Source organism: Carassius auratus, chromosome 41, assembly GCF_003368295.1.
Source record: "Carassius auratus strain Wakin chromosome 41, ASM336829v1, whole genome shotgun sequence".
Lineage (NCBI taxonomy): Eukaryota > Metazoa > Chordata > Actinopteri > Cypriniformes > Cyprinidae > Carassius > Carassius auratus.
Window position 1 is genome coordinate 25,402,218 of NC_039283.1, and position 21,391 is coordinate 25,423,608.

At 39.0% G+C, this 21,391-nt stretch overlaps 1 protein-coding gene across 2 annotated transcripts; it reads left to right on the forward strand.

Annotated features, from left to right (window-relative positions):
- The first annotated feature begins 457 nt into the window (after nucleotides 1-457).
- Nucleotides 458-18,647, forward strand: LOC113059395 (RNA-binding protein 24). 2 transcript variants are annotated; one of them, XM_026227862.1, is made up of 5 exons: nucleotides 458-743; nucleotides 1,668-1,791; nucleotides 2,977-3,031; nucleotides 3,852-3,911; nucleotides 18,063-18,647. In XM_026227862.1, exons 1-5 carry the CDS (start codon nucleotides 576-578, stop codon nucleotides 18,400-18,402), a joined length of 747 nt encoding a protein of 248 aa, XP_026083647.1. In that variant the 5' UTR covers nucleotides 458-575; the 3' UTR covers nucleotides 18,403-18,647. The 2 variants fall into 2 exon arrangements, with proteins under 2 accessions (XP_026083647.1, XP_026083648.1); XM_026227863.1 differs by lacking the exon at nucleotides 3,852-3,911.
- Nucleotides 18,648-21,391: the final 2,744 nt, after the last annotated feature.

The window sequence follows — 21,391 nt, forward strand, 5'->3', positions numbered from 1 at the left end:
TTGAATAAATGTTTTTTTTAAATGAGGGCATAAAACTTTAATTTCATTTAGTCAGTATAAATTTGTATTTATTTTTTTATTATGGGGGGGGGTATTATAGAAACAAAATTGCTTTTTATTTTTATACAAAAAAACAATATGCTGATACAAGTGTGTGTGTGTATATACACACACACACACACACTCACACACATATATGTATATACAGTGCATTAAATCATTGCTTTAGTATATCATCTGAACCGGCAACAGGAACCAAAAATATTCTGGCATTTAAACTGATAAAATTAATCATTGATCACGTGACAGTGAGTAAGCAATAAGGTCAACCATTGAGGGAAGGTGGAGATGATTCTAAACATGGGCGTGGTTAGACCGGACAGTGGGCGTGGTGTTGACATCTGGGGCGTGGCTTGCGTCCGCGTGTGAGTGAGAGCCTCCAAAACCGAGCGGCTTGTTGAGTTCTGTCGCCTGACAGACGCGCTCGTTCGCTCCGGTTCTCTCTACCTCATATCAAATCACCCGTGCTCTGTTCCTGCTGCTGAAACTTTGACCCTGTCTGAGTCGTCGTGAGGATGCACAGCTCTCAGAAGGACACCACATACACCAAGATCTTCGTCGGAGGTCTTCCGTATCACACCACCGACTCCAGCCTCAGGAAATACTTCGAGGTGTTTGGAGAAATCGAGGAAGCTGTTGTCATTACTGACAGACAAACGGGGAAATCCAGAGGCTATGGATTTGTAAGCTATCTATCTATCTATCTATCTATCTATCTATCTATCTATCTATCTATCTATCTATCTATCTATCTATCTATCTATCTATCTATCTATCTATCTATCTCTGTCTATGTCTGTCATCAATGTTATTTTTTTAAAGAGACTATTCATAGATCAGAGATAATGTTATAGTTTTTATTATTTTGAACCAGTTTTTATTTTTATATTTTCCATTTATATTTGAGTTTTAGTGAGAGTTTTAATAATTTTCCTAAGATTCCGTAATTTTTAGAAATTATATTTATTTGTATATATATATATATATATATATATATATATATATATATATATATGTATGTGTGTGTGTGTGTGTGTGTGTATTTATTTATTTATAAATATATTATTTATTACTATAAATGTGAGTGTTTTGATTTGTATATTTTCCATTTTTATTTTAGTGAGTTTTAATAATTTTCCTCAGTGATTTAATAATTATATATATATATATATATATATATATATATATATATATATATATATATATATATATATATATATGTCATTGTTTTTTGTGTTTTTTTTTCCAACAAAATTTTAAAGTAGCCTACATTTCAAGTAACAAAACGTTTTTTTTAATTATTTAAGTTTTAGTTTTAGTTAGCTATAATATCCCTGATCATTATTATTAGTATTTCTATCGTTTTCAGTGTTATTTTAGTATCACTGAGATCATTTTAGACATTTTACTTTTTTTTTGTAATTGTTGTACAATTTCTAGTGATTTTGTTGTGCTTTTGTAAATTAAAGTGATACATTTTGCTTTGTCAGCTATGAAATATTCTATTTCAAGTAATGAAAGTGTGTTTTTTTTGTACACTGATTGTTGTGTGTCACATTCACACGGAGCATCACTTCTCTTGTGCTCCTCGTCTCATGTTTGTGTAGGTGACGATGTCCGATCGAGCCGCGGCAGAAAGAGCCTGTAAAGACCCAAACCCCATCATAGACGGCAGGAAAGCCAACGTCAACCTGGCGTACCTCGGGGCTAAACCACGGATCATGCAGCCGGGTAAGAAGATCCGGTCACTCGCCGGCCGCAGACCCAAATACATGCAACACACACAAGCTGCATGACAGAGAGCATCACACGCTGGCTCCTAAATGAGCCGAAGCCTTCAGGTGCAATCTGAGATTTCACACAGGATCAACAGTGATGCTTGTGTAACTGTGGAACAGCACGGGTATTTGTGAAATGCAATAAGATACAAAACATTTGGAAAGTTGTTTCCAGGATTGATGGCATGCTTATATTTTGTAACCAATTTAATGTGAATATTTTTGTTTTTATTAACGTTTTTGAACAGCAAGAATTTTAATGTTTTTTAAAGAAGTCTCTTCTGCTTACCAAACCTGCATTTATTTGATTGTAAATACAGCTAAAACAGTAATATTATTAAATATTTTTACTATTTCAAATAACTGTTTTCTGTGTGAATCTGTGTTGAAGTGTAATGTATTTCTGTGATGCTCCGCTGTATTTTCAGCATCATTCCTCCAGTCTTCAGTGTCACATGATCTTCAGAAATCATGAAAATATGATGATTTGTTGCTCAATAAATATTTATTATTATTATTATTATTATTATTACGGTTTAAAACTGTATTCTTCAATGAATAGAAATCAGCATTTATCTGAAATAAAAGGCATTTTTTTACATTATACACTCTACCATTCAAAAGCTTTGAGTCAGTATCTTTTTTATTTTGAGAAATAATAATAGAAATTAATGTTTATTTAGAAAGGATGCTTTTAATTGATCAAAGGTGATGATAAATTCAAAATTTAGAATGTTACAAAATATTTCTGATTTCTTTTGAACTTTCCATTCATCTAAGAAACCTAAAAAAAATATACTCCTCTGTTTTCAACATAATAATAATAAATGTTTTTTCTAAAGGATCATGTGACACTGAAGCCTGGAGGAATGATGCTGAAAATTCAGCAGCGTATCACAGAAATAAATTCAATTTTAAAAGATATTCAAATATAAAGCAGTTATTTTAAATAGTAAAAATATGTTACAATATTACTGCTTTAGGTGTATTTAGAATCAAATAAATGCAGGTTTGGTCTTTAAAAACACACAAAATTTTACTGTTCAAAAACGATTTACTTTTGGTCATTATATACGTTTTTCTTGTTTTATTAAACTATAAAAGGAAATAAATTCATATAGGTTGCGTTTTTTAACAGGGTTTTCATTTGGTGTCCCCCAAATACACCCTACCTTTATCCAACGGCCTTATGGGTAAGTATAACAACATGACTGTATATTGTTTCTGTAACTTAATCAGTTTTAAAGGAATATTCACCCAAAAATGAAAATTTGTCGAGAATGTGATCAACTTCTGAGTTCATCCAAGATTAGGATGAGTTTGTTTCATCATCAGATTTGGAGAAATGTAGCATTGCATCGCTTGCTCTGCTGTGAATGGGTGCCGTCAGAATAAGAGCTGATAAAAACATCAGAATAATCCACAGCGCTCAAGTCCATCAGTCAACATCTGGCTTTTCTTTCAATTTTTAATTTCTCTTCTCAAGTGAATCTACATTTTTAAACCAAATGCATTTTTATCGTTAGACTATAATCATCTCGTATTTAATTTATCTATACTGAGCCGAGAGTATCATCACTCCAAAGTTCACTGAAAGAAAATCCTACAATATATAGACAATTTAACATATATATTGTTAAATATGAGAATATTCTGACGGCACCCATTCACTGCAGAGCAAGTGATGCAGTGCTACACTTCTGACGAAGAAACAAACTATCAGCCAATCATCTTCTCTCATTCCTCTACATCCTGTTCAGTAAAATCACGATCTTATTTAAGACTAATTATAAGTGCTTTAAAGGTGTTGTGTGTCATTTTTGGACATTCTTGTGTCACGTTAGAAGTAAATACTTCATAGGTTGATTCCTGACTTTTGAAAATGACACACTTCACTTCAAAGATGAATTGGTGATGATCAGCAGCATCTTATTTCTACTCTTTAAAGTGTTGATTTCTGTGCATTGTAGATGGATTCCTGTGTCATATAACGCTGTTCTCCTTGTGTCGTAGAGATAGTGAGGACGATCATTCCCCGTTACTGTATCCTCCCCCTTTCCGCCAGGTTATGAGGTGTGTGCGTCTGCATTTTACCTGTGTGGATGCTGTGTGCGTTTTATTTGCTTACCTCCTGAAAAGTCTTGGTCTTCGTCTGTGTCTTCCTCTTCCTCTTCGCAGCCGTGACTCAGTGTTACTGTCTCTCTCTGATCTGACAGGCTCGCGTTTGGTTAACGTTACCTAAGAAGTGAACGAGCCGAACAAAGTCAGAAATCATAAGCGCTACCAGTAGACTCAAACATGATGGTGATTAGCTTGCATGAACGTTGTTGTTGTTGGTGTTTTTGGAGAGTAGCTTTGGTGTGCGTTTGAATCTGAAGTGGTTTTTATAGCTAAACCGTGTGCTTTAATAGAAATGAGTGTAAAGGGTAAGACGTGGGGGATTCGTGCTGATGGTCGTATCTTTTGCCATTTTCCATGTTCTTTCTCGATTTGATGATTGTGCACAGCTTGTTTGAGTTTATTTGTTTTTTCATTTAAACAGGCGTTTCGGCATTTTGTTGTTGAAGGGCTCAGAGTTTCCCTTTAAAACAAAACAACTCACGAATTGCATGCTGCTGTGGATCTTGTGCCTCTAATTGAGTATTTTACTAATGAATCATTTGCCTTTTATTTGTCTTTTCTTCTTACGGTGACTTAGATTCTCTTTTTCTGAAACCTCTTTGTTAATTCAATTCTGTGCCAGGTTTTTAATACAGTTTTGGTGTTTACATATTTCTAAAATATTCTAGAATAAGCTAAAAATAAAATATTCAGCTGAGTTTGGCGTTACCATATTTCTAAAAAAAAACATTTTATATATATATATATATATATATAAATATATATATATATATATATATATATATATATATATATATATATATATATATATATATATATATATTCAGCTGATTTGAAAACAGTTTGAGGCTTCCATATATCTAAAATAAAATAAAATAAGCTGAAATAAAATAAAATATTCTGCTGATTTTGATATAGTTTGGTTTTAACATATTCATAGAATAAATTAAAATAAGCTCAAATAAATTATTCAGTTGATTTTAATACAGTTTGGTGTTAACGTATTTGTGAAATAAAATAAGCTAAAATAAAATATACATTTTAATATTTTATTTGATTTCAGTTAAAGCTTATACTATTATAGTTTTAATTAATATTTTGAATCAGATTTTTGTTTTTATATATTTTTTGTTTTAATTTTACGTTTTGTTTGTTGTATTATTATGTTGCATGTTTTTGTGAGTTTTTGTTTTCTTTAAATACATCAGTGTATTTTATTTTATTTTTTAGTTATTTAAGTGCAATGTTCCCTTTGCAACTATCTGAAATGAAATATATATTTTTATATTTTGTATATAAGTTAATTTTTTTATGTTTTAGTTAACTAAATTACATACTATTTCTAAGCTAAAATCTTGATACTCTAAAAATACGTAGCATACATTTACATTTAATCATTCATCTTACAAAATGAGGAGTACGATGAAAAATTTATTTCAAATATCACCCAGAATACATAGATATTGGGTAAAATAGTCCATTGTAAATTCATTGAAATGTTTTGATCAATGTTTTCTGTATTGCAAGTATATTTATATTTGACATTTCTCTCATTTCACAATGAACTGAAATGTTGCCTTGGCAACTAGCTGACATAAAATAAGTTTAAGGCTTTTTTCATTTTTTTTAAATTAGTTGTGTTTAGGTTTTGTGAAAGTTTTGGTAATTTTGTTGTGTGCTTTTGTCATTTTTTTGTATAATTTTTTTTACATATGTCTAAATAGTTTACCATTTTTGTACATAAAGTTGATTTAACCACATTAATAGTACATTAATACATTAGTACATTAACCAACAGATCCTCCTGTCAACCTTACCAAAGTCTTATCTATCAGATCCTTCAAAGTATCTTGGAGAGGTGAGGTGTCCAAGTCACAACTACTGGGGTGCCTCAGGGCTCGGTTCTAGGACCACTTCTCTTCTCTGTCTACATGGCATCATTAGGTTCTGTCATTCAGAAACATGGCTTTTCATACCACTGCTATGCTGATGACACTCAACTCTACCTCTCATTCCATCCTGATGATCCGACGGTAGCTATTCGCATCTTAGCTTGTCTAACTGACATTTCTTTCTGGATGATGGACCATCACCTTCAACTCAACCTTGCCAAGACAGAACTGCTTGTGATTCCAGCAAACCCATCGTTTCATCACAAGTTCACCATAAAGTTAGGCACATCAACCATAACTCCTTCAAAATCAGCTAGAAGCCTTGGAGTTATGATTGATGATCAGCTGACTTTCTCAGACCACATTGCTAAAACTGTCCGATCCTGCAGATTTGCTTTATTCAACATCAAGAAGATCAAGCCCTTTCTTTGGGAACATGCTGCACAACTCCTTGTTCAAGCTCTTGTTCTGTCCAGGCTGGACTATTGCAATGCTCTCTTGGCAGGTCTTCCAGCCAATTCTATCAAACCTTTACAATTAATTCAGAACGCGGCAGTAAGATTAATTTTTAATGAGCCAACAAGAATACATGTCACACCTCTGTAAATGTTATTTATCATTAATATTTGTCTACAAAACCTCAATTGGCTCTGCACCCCTTTACCTAAATTCATTACTTCAGTCTCTGGAAGCTTGTGTTCTGCAAGTGAACTTCACTTTATTGTTCATCTCAAAGAGGCACAAAATCTTAGACTTAGACTTAGTCTTCAAGAAACGGCTAAAAAAACACATATCTTCCATTTTATCTGAAGCTCTAATTCTACCACTCTCTATTCTAATTCTATGCTTTATATATAATTAAAATAATTTTAAAAAAATATATTTCAATGAAATAAAATGTTTGTTTTTCGTACTTTATTTGATTTCGGTTAAAGTTTATACAATTATAGTTTTAATTATAATTCTGGATTTTGTCGTGTGTTTTTGCCATTTTGTTATTTTTTATTTATTTTGTCATCAGTTTTAGTCATTTTAGTACATCCTTGTCTTTGCAACTAGCTGAAATAAAATACATTTTTATATTTTGTTTTATTTCAGTTAGGTCTCAGTGCTTAGAATGTAACGCGTGCGATGCATTGCATTCTAATACATTTCAAAATGCAACAGCATGTGACATTGAGTTTGCATTTGATCATCTATTCATGTTAAAAATTGGGGCCTAAGAAACCACAGTTTTGCACTGTATCGTACTGCTGACCGACCCTCTTGATTCAGTCAGCTCGTCCCAATCAAAGACAATGTAAGTCCCAGAGAAGAGCAGCTGCAGCGCTGTACTTTAGTGTGGAGCACAACGACATTCAGAGCGGCGCGAGACAACAGGTGTTCAGAGACACCAGAGATCAGCCCCTCTGTTTGCCATTTACAATAGCTTAAATTAGCCCTGAACTCTAGCAACCCCCAAATGTTCAGGACATGAAGGAGAAAAATATGTTCGTAGTAAGAAAGTTGCTGCTGCGGCCTAGTAACAGGGGTATTTTTAACAATGACACACTCAGGGATCTGGGTTAGGTTATATTTTTTACCAAGTTCATAATGATATGTTGTATTAAATCTCCTCTTATCTAAGTTTCTGATAGGGGTGTGTTGGATTAATTAGAAAAATGTATATATACTTAATAATATACAGTATATAAACCATATAAAAAGGAAATTGTGAGTTTTTTTTATAATAAATTCTAAGAAGAAAAGTCTGAATTGTTAGATATAAACTTCACAGAAACAAAACTGGAATTGCGAGAGAAAAAAATCGGCTACGAAAATATTATATGAAATTTTAGAATTTTTAAGTTTGAAGAATGAAATGTTAACTATAGAATTGGATTAAGTATAAAATATGATATGTAATTTAATAATTTTGATTAAAGCCTGAATAATTGAATGTATTAAAAAATTCTGGGGGGAAAAGTAAAAATTACGATTTGTAATTTTAGGATGTTTAAAAATTAGTATGAAGTATGAAATAAAATTTTTGAATTCTGAGATAAAAAGGAAAAATTTACAAGATGTAATTTTATAAAAATCCTGAATTATGAAATGTAATTTTAGAATTCCGAGTAAAAATTATGACCTGTCATTTTAGAAATTTTTGTAAAAATTATGACCTGTAATTTTAGAATTTTTTGTAAAAATTATGACCTGTAATTTTAGAATTTTTAGTAACAATTATGACCTGTAATTTTAGAATTTTTTGTAAAAATTATGACCTGTAATTTTAGATTTTTTTGTAAAAATTATGATCTGTAATTTTAGAATTTTTAGTAACAATTATGACCTGTAATTTTAGAATTTTTTGTGAAAATTATGACCTGTAATTTTAGAATTTTTAGTAACAATTATGACCTGTAATTTTAGAATTTTTTGTGAAAATTATGACCTGTAATTTTAGAAACGTTAGTAAAAATTATGACCTGTAGTTTTAGAAATTTTAGTAAAAATTATGATCTGTAATTTTAGAATTTTGAGTCAAAATTATGAAAGGTAGTTTTAGAATTCTTAGGGGGAAAAAAAGCCAAAACTATGTAATTTTAGAATTTTGTGAAAAAGTCAGAATAATTTTAGAGTTCAGAAGTAAAAATTATGAGATTTTGAAAAAGGCCACAAAGTCAAAATTACAAGACGTAATCATCAAACTCTAAGAAAATAGTCAGAATAGCAAGATGTAATTTTTTATTCCTGTGAGGGAAAAAAATGAAATTGTGAGTTATAATTTTAGAATTATAAAAATTGTGAGATCTAGATTCTGAATACTGAGAAGATTTTAAGATCGCAAACTTTTGTGAGATATATTTTCTAATAACCTCCTTTTTTTATATTCGTTGCTTTGGAAATAAACTTCCATAAGTGCTACATGCCAATCATCTAGTGAGCTTTGTTGTTCCTGCATCTGATTGGTTTACAGTGGGCCGTTGTACTCTTCCAGATGAATTGTGAAGCACAGTAATGCGTAGTGTGTGTTGATGTACGGTTCAGGACTGGGTTAAAGTGTCGGGCCATGTGTTGCTGATAGGAGCGTTGCTCATCTTTCCGTTTATGACAGCAGGGCAACAGAAATAGCCTCTCCACAGCCGTCCCATCACTCCAGCAGACTGACAGTAAGGAATGGCCTGTTACACACTCCCAACTCATCTACGGCCACATTTAACACCAGCACCTGTTGTTTTTGCATGTTTGCTGCTCAGGACTCATTTCAGCCATGGAGAATTACAAATGAAATCTGCCCGGCAACATATGGACGTGTCTTAGCGGTGATTATTTCTGCAGTTTGTCCGGTGCTGCAAGTGGCTCAGAAATGAAACGCTTCGTCTTTAAACTTCCAGCTTTAGCATAAATGACTCCAGGCATCTTTACACTGTCAAATTAAAAGTCCTGTTAGCAGTTTTAGCTGTTTAGATAACAGATGTTATAGCTGAAGTCAAAGTATTTGAACAGTAAGATTTTAAAGAAGTCTCTTCTGCTCACCAAGGCTGCATTTATTTGATCCAGAATACAACAAAAACAGTAAAATTATGAAATATTTTTACTATTTAAAATAAGTGTTTTCTATGTAAAATATCTGTTAAAGTGTAATTTATTTCTGTGATGCTCCGCTGTATTTTCAGCATCATTCCTCCAGTCTCCAGTGTCACATGATCATTCTAGATTTGCTGCTCAAAAACCATTTATTATTACAATAAAATTTTTAAGATTGAGTCATTTTTTTCAGGATTCTTTGATGAACAGAAAGATCCAAAGATCAGCATTTATCTGAAAAAAAGCATTTTTTCCTAACAACAGAAAATTATAGAAATTATTGCTTTTTTTTAGCAAGGGTGCTTTAAATTGATCAAAAGTGATGATAAAGATATTTATAATATTAATAAAGATTTTTATTTCACACTATTTTCATGATTTCTGTAGATCACGTGACACTAAAGCCTGGAGGAATGATGCTGAAAATACAGCTGCACAACAAAATTGTGAAAAAAATAAATAATTTACAGTATAACAGAGATTCACACAGAAAACAGATGCTGAAAATGCAGCTTTGATCTCCAAAATAAATTATATTTTAAAATATATTAAAAGAGAAAGCAGTTATTTTAAATAGTAAAACTATTTCACAATATTACTGTTTTTGGTTTATTTAGAATCAAATAAATGCAGGTTTGGTGAGCAGAAGAGACTTCTTAAATAAATTTGAAAAAAAAATTACTGTTCAAAAACTCTTGACTGGAAGAGTATATAATGATTAATTAATTTATTTATTTTGCATTTTAACAAAGCACATTCACCTCCCGGTTACTCAACTTTATAATTTTTTTTATTTATCATTGCAAGATTTTCTGTGCTGCCTTGGATTTCAAATATTGTTAAAACTGAAAAATAAAAAACAATGTGGCACAAATCATTAATATTTGAAATTAAAATAAAAAAATGCCAAGATGCATTCAGAAATTAAAACCTGTTTTTTTTTTTGTTTGTTTTTTTTTTTTTTTTTTTGGGTGGGGGGGTGCATAATTATCTTAATTAATGTCAGTCAAGTATTTTTCTTTTAGTTTTTCATTTGATTTTGGGGTGTAATGTATTTTAATGATTTGTGGTTGTGTTTCTTTGCAGTGTAAAGATGCTGAAGACCCAGTTTAAGCGCTTGCTGAAGTTTCTTATGAAGTTGGACGTTAGATTTGGTGTATTTAGCAGATTTCCGCTCTTATTTCTCTTCAAGCGTTGTGTGTGTGTGTGTGTGTGTGTGTGTGTGTGTGTGTGTGTGTGTGTGTGTGTGTGTGTGTGTGTGTGTGTGTGTGTGTGTGACGTGTGAACGCACGCGAGTGTGAAACGTCTCGGTTACGTATGGTAACCCTCGTTCCCTGAAGGAGGGAACGGAGACGCCACGTCGGATGACCGACGAATATGGGATATCGCTTCGATAGACCAATCTACTTCGAGTGTAAACTAAACGAGCCAATGCACATTGGCATGCAATTATTGCATCCAGCTGCCGCTGATCACTGCGTGAGTATAAGAGGGCAGCAGGTGCAATGCATACCAGTTTTTCGCTGAGGAGCCGAGCCGGGAACCCGGCAGCTCAGCGGCGGTACAGCAACCATGGCGACGGGACGTGGCGTCTCCGTTCCCTCCTTCAGGGAACGAGGGTTACCATACGTAACCGAGACGTTCCCTTTCAGTCGGTCACTCTCGACGCCACGTCGGATGACCGACGAATATGGGATCCCTATCAAAGCGCCATGTGTGCTGCCCCTTCCAGTGCCCTGTGCGAGCCGCCTGCGCCCCTATTAGGTGTAGGCCGGGGCTCAGAACAAGTAGCTCCACTCACCATTGTCAAAGCACTACCTCACTGGGTGAGATTGGATAACACTGGGAAAACGTACCCAGTCCGCTTGGAGCCGGGACGCTGCGGAAGCCCCATCCTTCCCGAAGGAGGTCTCGGAGGCAAATACACATATAGCATCCGCTTAGGAGTATACGGAGAAATTTGAGGTGATTAAAACCCTCTTGGGAAGGCAGAAGTCTGCCGGGGAAACACGGGCTCTAAGGCTATACCGTGGACTATACACATACGAGTACCGCTTAGGTCTCAATATGGAGCCCAGCCTTCCATGGTTCTCACGGATTCATCATGAAGGCCTGGCGCCGGACGTTCCGCCGCGTCCAGCTGCCTAGGGTGATGGAGGAACTCAACAGGGTCTACAGTTCGGACACTCTGGAGCAGTTTTAGCAAGCCGACACTAACCGGGGCCTCTCAGTGCCACTACCCGTTTGAGGTGAGAACACAGGAGGATACCGGCTCTACACGAAGGTTATAGAACCTAGCGAACGTGTTAGGGGTCGCCCAGCCCGCAGCTCTACAAATATCTGTCAGCGAGGCGCCACGAGCCAGCGCCCAGGAGGATGCAACACTTCTAGTTGAGTGAGCTCGAAGCCTGAACGGGCAGGGCACATCCTGAGCCTGATAAGCCAGGGTTATGGCATCCACAATCCAGTGGGCCATCCTCTGCTTAGAGACGGCATTCCCCTTCTGCCGGCCTCCGTAACAGACAAAGAGCTGGTCTGAGGTCCTGAAGCTTTGCGTCCGGTCCACGTAGCACCTTAATGCTCGAACAGGACAAAGCAAAGCCAGGGCTGGGTCTGCCTCCTCCAGGGGCAGCGCTTGCAGGTTCACCACTTGGTCTTTGAAGGGTGTAGTGGGAACCTTGGGCACGTAGCCAGGCCGGGGCCTCAGGATTACCTGGGAATCAGCCGGCCCGAACTCTAGGCACGAATCGTTGACCGAAAATGCATGCAGGTCCCCTACCCTCTTGATGGAGGCCAGTGCAAGCAGGAGCACAGTTTTCAATGAAAGAAACTTTAGCTCAACTGAATGCAAAGGCTCGAATGGGCCCTGCTGTAGTGATTTAAGCACTAGAGACAGGTCCCAAGAGGGTATACAGGGGGGCCGGGATGGATTTAACCTCCTGGCCCCTCTAAGGAACCTGATGATGAGGTCATGCTTACCCAAAGACTTCCCATTCACAGGGTCATGGTACGCAGCAATAGCGGCAACCTGGACTTTGAGGGTGGAGGGAGACAGCCTTCGCTCCAACCCTTGCTGCAAAAAGGATAGCACGGCCGCAATCGGGCATCTTCGGGGGTCTTCTCGGCGAGAAGAACACCACTCAACGAACAGGTTCCACTTCAAGGCATAGGCGTGTCTCGTAGACGGTGCTCTTGCCGAAGTGATGGTGTTAACTACCTCTTGGGGTAGGTCACCTAGAACCTCCGCGTCCCGTCCAGGGACCAAACATGGAGTTTCCAAAGGTCTGGACGCGGGTGCCAAATGGTGCCCCGTCTCTGAGTCAGTAAATCCCTCCTCAGAGGAACCAGCCAAGGAGGGGCTGTCGAGAGGAGCACTAGTTCGGGGAACCAGGTCCAAGTAGGCCAATATGGCGCTACTAGTAAGACTTGCTCCTCGTCCTCCTGGACTTTGCACAACGTCTGTGCGAGAAGGCTCACTGGGGGAAACGCATACTTGCGTAGGTCCCGCGGCCAGCTGTGTGCCAGTGCGTCCGTGCCGAGAGTTCCCTCGGTCAGGGAGTAGAAAGCCTGGCAGTGAGAGGTCTCTGGAGCAGCAAACAGGTCTACCTGAGCGGCTCTGAACCGCCTCCAAATCAGCTGGACCGTCAGGGGATGGAGTCGCCATTCTCCCGGGAGCATTGCTCAAGACAGCTCGTCGGCTGTACGACTGAGCAGGCCTGGAATGTGAACAGCACGAAGTGACCTCAGAACCTTCTGACTCCAAAGGAGGAGGTGGCGGGCGAGTTGCAAGATGCGACGAGAGCGCAGACCACCTTGGTGGTTGATGTACGCAACAGTCGCAGTGTTGTCCAATCGGACCAGCACAGGCTTGCCTCGTAAGAGACCTTTGAGACGGTTCAAGGCAAGGTGCGTTGCTAACAACTCTAGGCAATTGATGTGCCACTGCAGCTGCGGGACCGTCCAAACCCCTGAGACTGCATGCCCGTTGTACGTGGCCCCCCCGGTGGTGGTGGAGGCATGCGTGTAAACCACAGCATGCCTGGAGATCTGCTCTAGGGGCACCCCTGCCCATAGGAATGCCAGATCTGACCACGGAGTGAGGGTTTGGCGACAGGCCGGTGTAACTTGGACCCGGTGAGTGCCGCGCTTCCACGCCCACCTCGGGACTCGGCCATAAAGCCAGTGCCGGAGCGGTCTCATATGTGATAGGCCGAGCGGTGTAAGTGCCGCTGTGGCCACCATATGCCCCAGGAGCCTCTGAAAGAGTTTCAGTGGGACCGCCGTCCTGCTCTTGGACGTATTCAAGCAGGCTAGCACCGACCGCGCACGTTCCTCTGTGAGGCGTGCTGTCTGTTCGACCGAATCCAACTCCATACCGAGAAAAGAGATCCTCTGCAATGGTGAGAGTTTGCTCTTTTCCCAGCTGACCTGAAGGCCCAACAGGCTCAGGTGCCGGAGCACCACATCCCTGTGCTCGCACAACTGATCTCGAGACTGTGCTAGTATCAGCCAATTGAGAATGCGAACACTCTGCTCTCTGAGAGGAACGAGAGCTGCCTCCGTGACTTCCGTGAAGACACAGGGAGACTGGGACAGCCGGAAGGGCAGGACCTTGTACTGATATGCTAGTCCTTCGAACGCAAGCCGCAGAAAAGGTCTGTGGCGCGGAAGTATGGACACATGAAAGTACACGTCCTTCAGGTCGATCGCTGCAAACCAATCTTGGGGACGGACGCACCTGAAAATGCGTTTCTGTGTCAACATTTTGAACCGTAGCCGATAGAGGGCCCGATTCAAAACTCGCAGATCCAAGACCGGTCGTAACCCACCGCTTTTCTTGGGTACAATGAGGTACGGGCTGTAAAGCCCCTTCCTCATATCGGCTGGAGGGACCGGCTCTATCGCGGCCTTCGCCAGTAGGACTGCGATCTCTTTCCGCAAGACAGGGGCATCGGACGCTTCCACTGTAGTGAAGCGGACACCGCAGAGCTTGGGGGGAAGCCGGGCGATCTGAATCGCATAGCCGAGGCTGATGGTTCGCAGAAGCAAGCGAGACGGGCTGGGTAGCGCTGACCAGGCGCCTAAGAACCGTACAAGCGGGACCAGCAGAACCACAGCCGTACCCGCAGTGGGGCAGCGAGGTGGAACACAGGGGCCCAACTCGGGCGGCTTGTGAGCAGGCCGGAGTGTGGTGCGAGTGTGGGGTGCAGGGCTCACCTGGTTCCACGGGTTGGCAGAGGGTGCGTGAGTAGGGCCTTTGTTGACGCTCTCGAACCGCCCGCAGCTGCCATCTGGCGAAGGAGGAGGATGAGTGAGGTCCGGTGCTTGGCCGTCCGCAACTCTCCATGCCCTCCTGGGACCCAGAGAGGGAGGAAACTACTCTCCTGTCGAGATTTCCAAATTCTCCGCCTGGCCCTCCTCCAGGGGAGGGAGAGGTGCCTACACCATCCCCCAGAAAGCAGCTACCTCTCTCTGGGTCACCCGTCCCAGGGCCTCTTGCTCTTCTGCTTACCGTCAGGTTTGACGGGGGCCAGGACGGGAGGGGCAGCCTGCCTGTGCCCAGCTCAACGGCACCACTTGGAGGCTGCTGCAGATGCGACGCGTGAGCAGGGGCGGATGCAGGGGGCTGCCCTCGGCGACAAGCAGGCTGGGGCACTGCAGCCGGCGGGTGGGTGGAGATAGCAGCAGCTGCCCGCCGGGGCAGGATGTGTCGGATCGCCTCAGTCTGCTTCTGGGCAGCCGAGAATTGCTGGGCCAAAATCTCAACTGCGTCGCCGAAGAGGCCGGTCTGGGACACAGGGGCATTGAGAAACCGGACCTTGTCGGTGTCCCTCATGTCTGCCAGACCCAGCCACAGATGGCGCTCCTGGACCACTAATGTGGACATCGCACGACCCAGCGAACTCGCGGTGACCTTCGTCGCTCGAAGCGCAAGGTCAGTGGCGGTTCGGAGCTCTTCCAGAAGCGCTGGATCGTGACCACCCTCGTGCAGGTCTTTCAGTGCCTTAGCCTTGTGCACCTGCAGTAACGCCATAGCGTGTAAGGCGGAAGCAGCTTCCCCGCAAGCCACATAGGCACTGCTGGTCAGACCAGACGAGTGCCTACAGGCCCGGGAAGGGAGCACCGGGTCTCCACGCCAGGAGGCGGCGGACTTAGGACACAATTGCATCGCTACCGCCCGCTCCACCGACGGGATTCCTGAATACCCCTTCGCTGCACCGCCCTCGAGGGTGGTGAGGGAGGAGGAGCCCACCGGCTGGTTTCTGGCAGTAAAAGGTGCCATCCACGACTTGGTGAGCTCGTCATGCACTTCCGGAAAGAAAGGCACTGGGGTGGGGCGCTGAGAACCAGCGCGCACCACCCCGAGAAACCAATCATCCAGCCGTGAGGGCTCGGGACGCGGTGGGGGATTCCACTCGAGCCCTACCCTCTCGGCGGCCCGGGAAAGCATAGCTGCCACTTCGGGATCCGAATCAGGCTTTGTCACCATCCCAGAGGACGGTAGCGCAACCGAACCGTGATCCGACAGCTCTCCCTCCGATGCTGAGATCGACATCTGGTCGGGGGGAGTCCCACTGGATACCGCTGGTACGCTCCTTGAAGAGGGCCCAGCGCGTTCCGTGGGTTGCTCCACTGGATCGGAGGTGCTAGAGGAGTGATGGTCCCCAGAGGGTTGGTTCCCTGCGGGGTTTGCCACCACTGTGATCCTCAAACCACTCGCGCTACTGCCGGAAGTGGTTCTCGTCTGTCGGCCGCCAGAACGAGCCCCAGATCGCGGCCGCGGCAACGGGACTCCGCCCCCCTGAAGGTAGCGGAGCCTGGTTTGCAGCTCCGAGATGGTCATATTCCCGCAGTGAGAACATGACTCATCCACGAAAGCCACCTCAGCGTGCTCGACGCCCAGACACGTGAGGCAGCGATCGTGACCATCACCCGGTGCCAGGTAACGACCGCACCCAGAAACGCACGGGTGAAACGGCATCCTTATAAGGACGATCCGTCGTCTTTACAAAGACGCACCCGTGAAGCTCTTTTAGAGAGAATTTGCTCTTTTAGGAAATGCTCTTTCAGTGCTGAGGCGCACAGGTGGGATGGCCGCTTGCAACACGACAGGGGTAGTGCAACCTGAAGTGTGCAGATCCACTCGACACAGGAACGACCGCCGCTGAAGCGCCGTCTCGCCAACACACGAAGCTTCCGAGAGCGTGCTGAACTCGTAGTTCACAGCAGACACAGTTGAGCAGAGCGATACTAACGCTCGGCTCCGAAGCGAAAAGCTGGTATGCATTGCACCTGCTGCCCTCTTATACTCACGCAGTGATCAGCGGCAGCTGGATGCAATAATTGCATGCCAATGTGCATTGGCTCGTTTAGTTTACACTCGAAGTAGATTGGTCTATCGAAGCGATATCCCATATTCGTCGGTCATCCGACGTGGCGTCGAGAGTGACCGACTGAAAGGGAACTGGATTTCTCCTCTTTCTTTTCAAGATTGTTTGGTGTGTCCGTAACATTGACCCTGGTAATTACTGCAGAATTGCTTTCAGAGCTACACTCGATTTTATTTTATTTTTTTGAAGGGTGTTTTCTTTACTGATTGATCTGCTTTGATATTCATTCATCTTTATTTGATTTGAGAGCAAGGTTAGACAATATTACGACCTGAACTCGAGTTTGCAAGTGATAAGCCATGATATATCAGCAATTGAAACCTCATTAAGAGCTGAGATGGTCTGTTAGTGAACACTGTTAATGACTGATGATGACGTTCATTTAGTGAGTTGGGATTCACTAATTAAGTCTGATTCATCAAGTACAAGCCTAATGAATGTCTGTGTTAATCATTCATAAATCGTATGGTTCATTTGACACATCCGAAATTAGATGCGTTTAAAAATAGTAATATTTACCTTGATTTTTGTGTTTTCTTCATATTTGATATTTGATCTTAAGTTTGCATGAAATTATTTCTGTTGTTTCCTTAACAAACTGGTAAAAAAAATATATTATAACAAAAAAATAAAGAAAATTTTCACATTTGAAGATCGAGTGTCAAGAGTTTTGACAAATAAAAGCTATTAAATAATAATGATAATAATTCAAAGAGGCGATTATAAAACCGATTTATTGAGGCCTTCATATGTTAAATTCAGTTTATTTCACTTTTAGCACCGTTTTCATAAAAAGGGTATATAAAAAATTAATGAAAAATGAAAAAAGGTTTATACGATAAATATATTCAGCTAAACTCTATACAATATTTAATTTGATTTAAAAAAAAAAAAGGTTGATGAATTAAAAATGAAAACCGAAGTTTCACTTCAGTTCGAAATCTGTATAAACTGTACACCATTTTACATAAACGAAAAATAATAATAATTCAACTTGTATTTCACGAATGAAGCCTATAGTTTTTTTTTTATTAGCATCTGCATTGATAGATTCAGTCTAAAAATGCTCAAAACAATAATGCATTTTTCTTGTAAATCCCTGAAAAGCTGTTGCACCTTCTGATGTGACTGATCACATTGACTCTTCCCAGCATGCTCCACTGTTGACGTGAATAACCCTGTGCTGTTTCATGTCGAGGTCCATATATGGCTCGTTTCCTGTCTGATCACGTGATCTCTGTGTCCCCCAGGATCCCCGCTCACTATGTGTACCCGCAGGCGTTCGTTCAGCCCAGTGTGGTGATCCCTCACGTCCAGCCGTCTGCAGCGTCGGCGGCGGCGTCCCCGTACCTGGATTACACCGGAGCCGCGTACGCGCAGTACTCCGCCGCCGCCGCTACGAGCGCTGCAGCCGCCGCCGCGTACGAGCAGTACCCGTATGCAGCGTCGCCGGCCGCCGCGGGTTACGTCACTGCCGCAGCGGGGTACGGTTACGTGCAGCAGCCGCTCGCTTCTCCTGCACCGGGAGCCGCAGCCGCCGCCTTCGCTCAGTATCAGCCTCAACAGCTGCAGACGGACCGCATGCAGTGACCGTTCCACACAAACCTACTGATATACCTTTTTTATTCTTCTCTTTTATTTGTAGTATTTAATATTTATTATGGAGTAGAACACTGTAGTTTTATAATAATAATATTGTTTAGTACTCACTCTTGTGTCATTAAAAACCCTTGTATTGCTTTTTTTTTTTTTTTTTTTTTATGGTTTTGTTGTTAAAGCACCATCAAATTGTTAAAATTTCTGCTTTTGTGTCACAAGATGTTTCGACCAGTGAATTAGTTTTTAGGTGAGGTGTTTATTTAAAGGAATAGTTCACCCAGCAATGAAATTTGGATGAGTTTGTTTCTTCGAAATGTAGCATTGCATCGCTTGCTCTGCAGTGAATGGGTGCCGTCAGAATGAGAGTCTGATAAAAACATCACAATAATCCACAGCACTCCAGTCCATCAGTGAACATCTGGAGAAGACAAAACCTGAAACACATCCAGCATTAAGATGATTTTAACTCAAACACATAGAGACTATAATCCATAATAACACTTCCTCCAGTGAAAAAGTGTTCTGGTCTGAATCAGGAGAGAAATCTGCACAGATCAAGCAGCGGTTAAACAGATCTGTGGCTGGATTTTGATGTGTTATTATGAATAATGGACTTTTTTTGTGTGTGTGTGAGTGAACTATTCCTTTAAATGCATCACTTTATCGTATATTGGTCTAAACAAAGTGCCTTCTAGGATCACAGACCGTCAAGAAATGAAGCATTTGATGTGTCTCTGTGTTCAGCGTCTACACCTCAGTGCCTTAATACCACAAACTAACTGGTTCGTTTTATATTTATTACTACATTTTCAAAAATAAAAGCTATGTGCACTGTTGGATTAATGTGCCTTTATTACGGTTTATAGACGTTAATGTCACTGAACTGGATTTGTTGTGGCCTTTGTGTTATTTCATGTAAGTAACATTTATGAAGGAACAAATCATATGTGCATCTATACAATTTACGTCCAAGGATTTGTGTTTTGATGTAGTTTGCTCTTTGTTTGTACGGTCTGTTGATGAAAATACATTGCAGATTATTAGAGTATCACATGGAATAAGTAACATTTGATTTAAAATTAAAAAGAAAGTGTATCAGATAATTGTGATGATTTATTAAAAAGTATCTCATCTCATTTTTTTTCCTGTGTATTTATTATGCCATTTTAAAGTTTATATATCTATTTAATATTTAATTTTAGCTAAATTCTAGTACTTTTGTGCTTTATAAAGTTTTTTACATTTAATTTATTTCAAGTAGCATGGTTTTAGTTTCAGTTGCATGCTGTGTTTTATAAGTAAATCGGTTCATTTCATTTTAAAGTTATTTTCTGTATTAAAAGTCTAGTGTGATGCCTTTAAAACAGGTTTTGCAAAACAAACTGTTGATTTAATCACAACATAGTGTGGTTTGTGTTTAGTGAAACCTAAATAAACGATCAAAACTAAGTTACAGATTACAGATATTAACTAAACCGATGGCTTTTCTATTTATTAAAGAGCTAATTATTCAATCTGCTTACAGTAACATGGTCCAACACTGACATCTGCTGGATATGAAATGTCTTTTAACCAGTAAACATCACATTTTATCTAGATGTATTTTTACTAACTTTTACATTACTAACAATGTATTCAATTATACTGTAAAACTAAATAAATTATTTATTATTAAAATCGCATCAAATCATAAATAAAATGTATTCAATTAAAATGGAAGATTAATACATAATTATTATTTATATTATTATTGAAACAGATACATTTAAAATTAAATTAAATAAATACTGAAATGTTACATTATGATGTAAAATAAATAAATAACTTATAGTTCAAATATATTATTTTACTACAAAAATACTGAATACTGAATGCCAAAAATATAAATAATTTACTATTAAAAAATATATGAAATTATAAGTTATCATTTTAATAAATAATGTATTATTAAAGTAAATTAACAAAATAAAATAAAACTACTGAAATGTATTAAATGATAATTAAAATAAATAATTTAATAATATATTATTACAATAATTCCTAAACAAGCTAAATAAAACATTACTCAAAGATTGTAAATTATAATGTAAAATGAGTTTATAAATGTATAAATAATTTACAAAACAATAAAAATAAAACATTACTAACAATGTATTCAGTTGTAATGTAAAATAAAATATTAGAATTTTTACAAAAAACAATTAAATAAAACTTTTACTAGAAATGTATTTAATTACAATGCAAGACAAATACATAATTTATTATTTATATTATTATTATTGAAATAGATAAATGTAAAATAATTAAATTAAAATAAGTAAATAACATATATTATTTTACAACAAAAACACTAAATACTGAATGCTAGCCTATAATAATAATAATAAAAAAAATTATAATAATATGTTTGCAGCTTGAGATTTATCTTAAGATTTTCAATATTTTTGTGTAGCAGCTGGTCAAAAAAATAAATAATAATAATTAAAATAAATAATAATAATAATAATATTTTTGTAGCCTGAATTATCTATTTAACATTTTCAATATTTTTGTGTAGCAAAATAACCATAATAATTATAATAATAATAATAATTTGTCAGCCTGAATTATATATTCAATATGTTCAGTATGTTTTTGTGCAGTTGCTAGTCCAAATAAATAAATAAATAAAATATGTAAATTAATAATAATATTTTGGCATATTTAATTTTATTTTCAAGATTTTCTGTATTTTTGTGTAGTTGCATGTCCAAGTGAAAATAAATAAATAAATAAAACAAAAACTTTAATATATTCAACTGCGTTTTCAAGACCGTTTAGTTGCTGGTCCATCAGCTAAAATGGGCCACTATTTTTTTTTTTTATAAAGCTAATTCTTTATAAACAGAGAACTGCACAAACTTTACATTTGATAAACTTTAATAGATATTTGTTGACTCCCTATCATCACAAGTGTTCAAATAATAATGAGAAAACGTAA

Coding starts and splice junctions, on each gene's coding strand:
- LOC113059395 (XM_026227862.1), top strand. CDS start 576: ATGCACAGCTCTCAGAAGGACACCACATACACCAAGATCTTCGTCGGA. Junction 1,792..2,976: donor ACCACGGATCATGCAGCCGG/GTAAGAAGATCC, acceptor GTTTTTTAACAG/GGTTTTCATTTGGTGTCCCC. Junction 3,032..3,851: donor TTTATCCAACGGCCTTATGG/GTAAGTATAACA, acceptor CTTGTGTCGTAG/AGATAGTGAGGACGATCATT.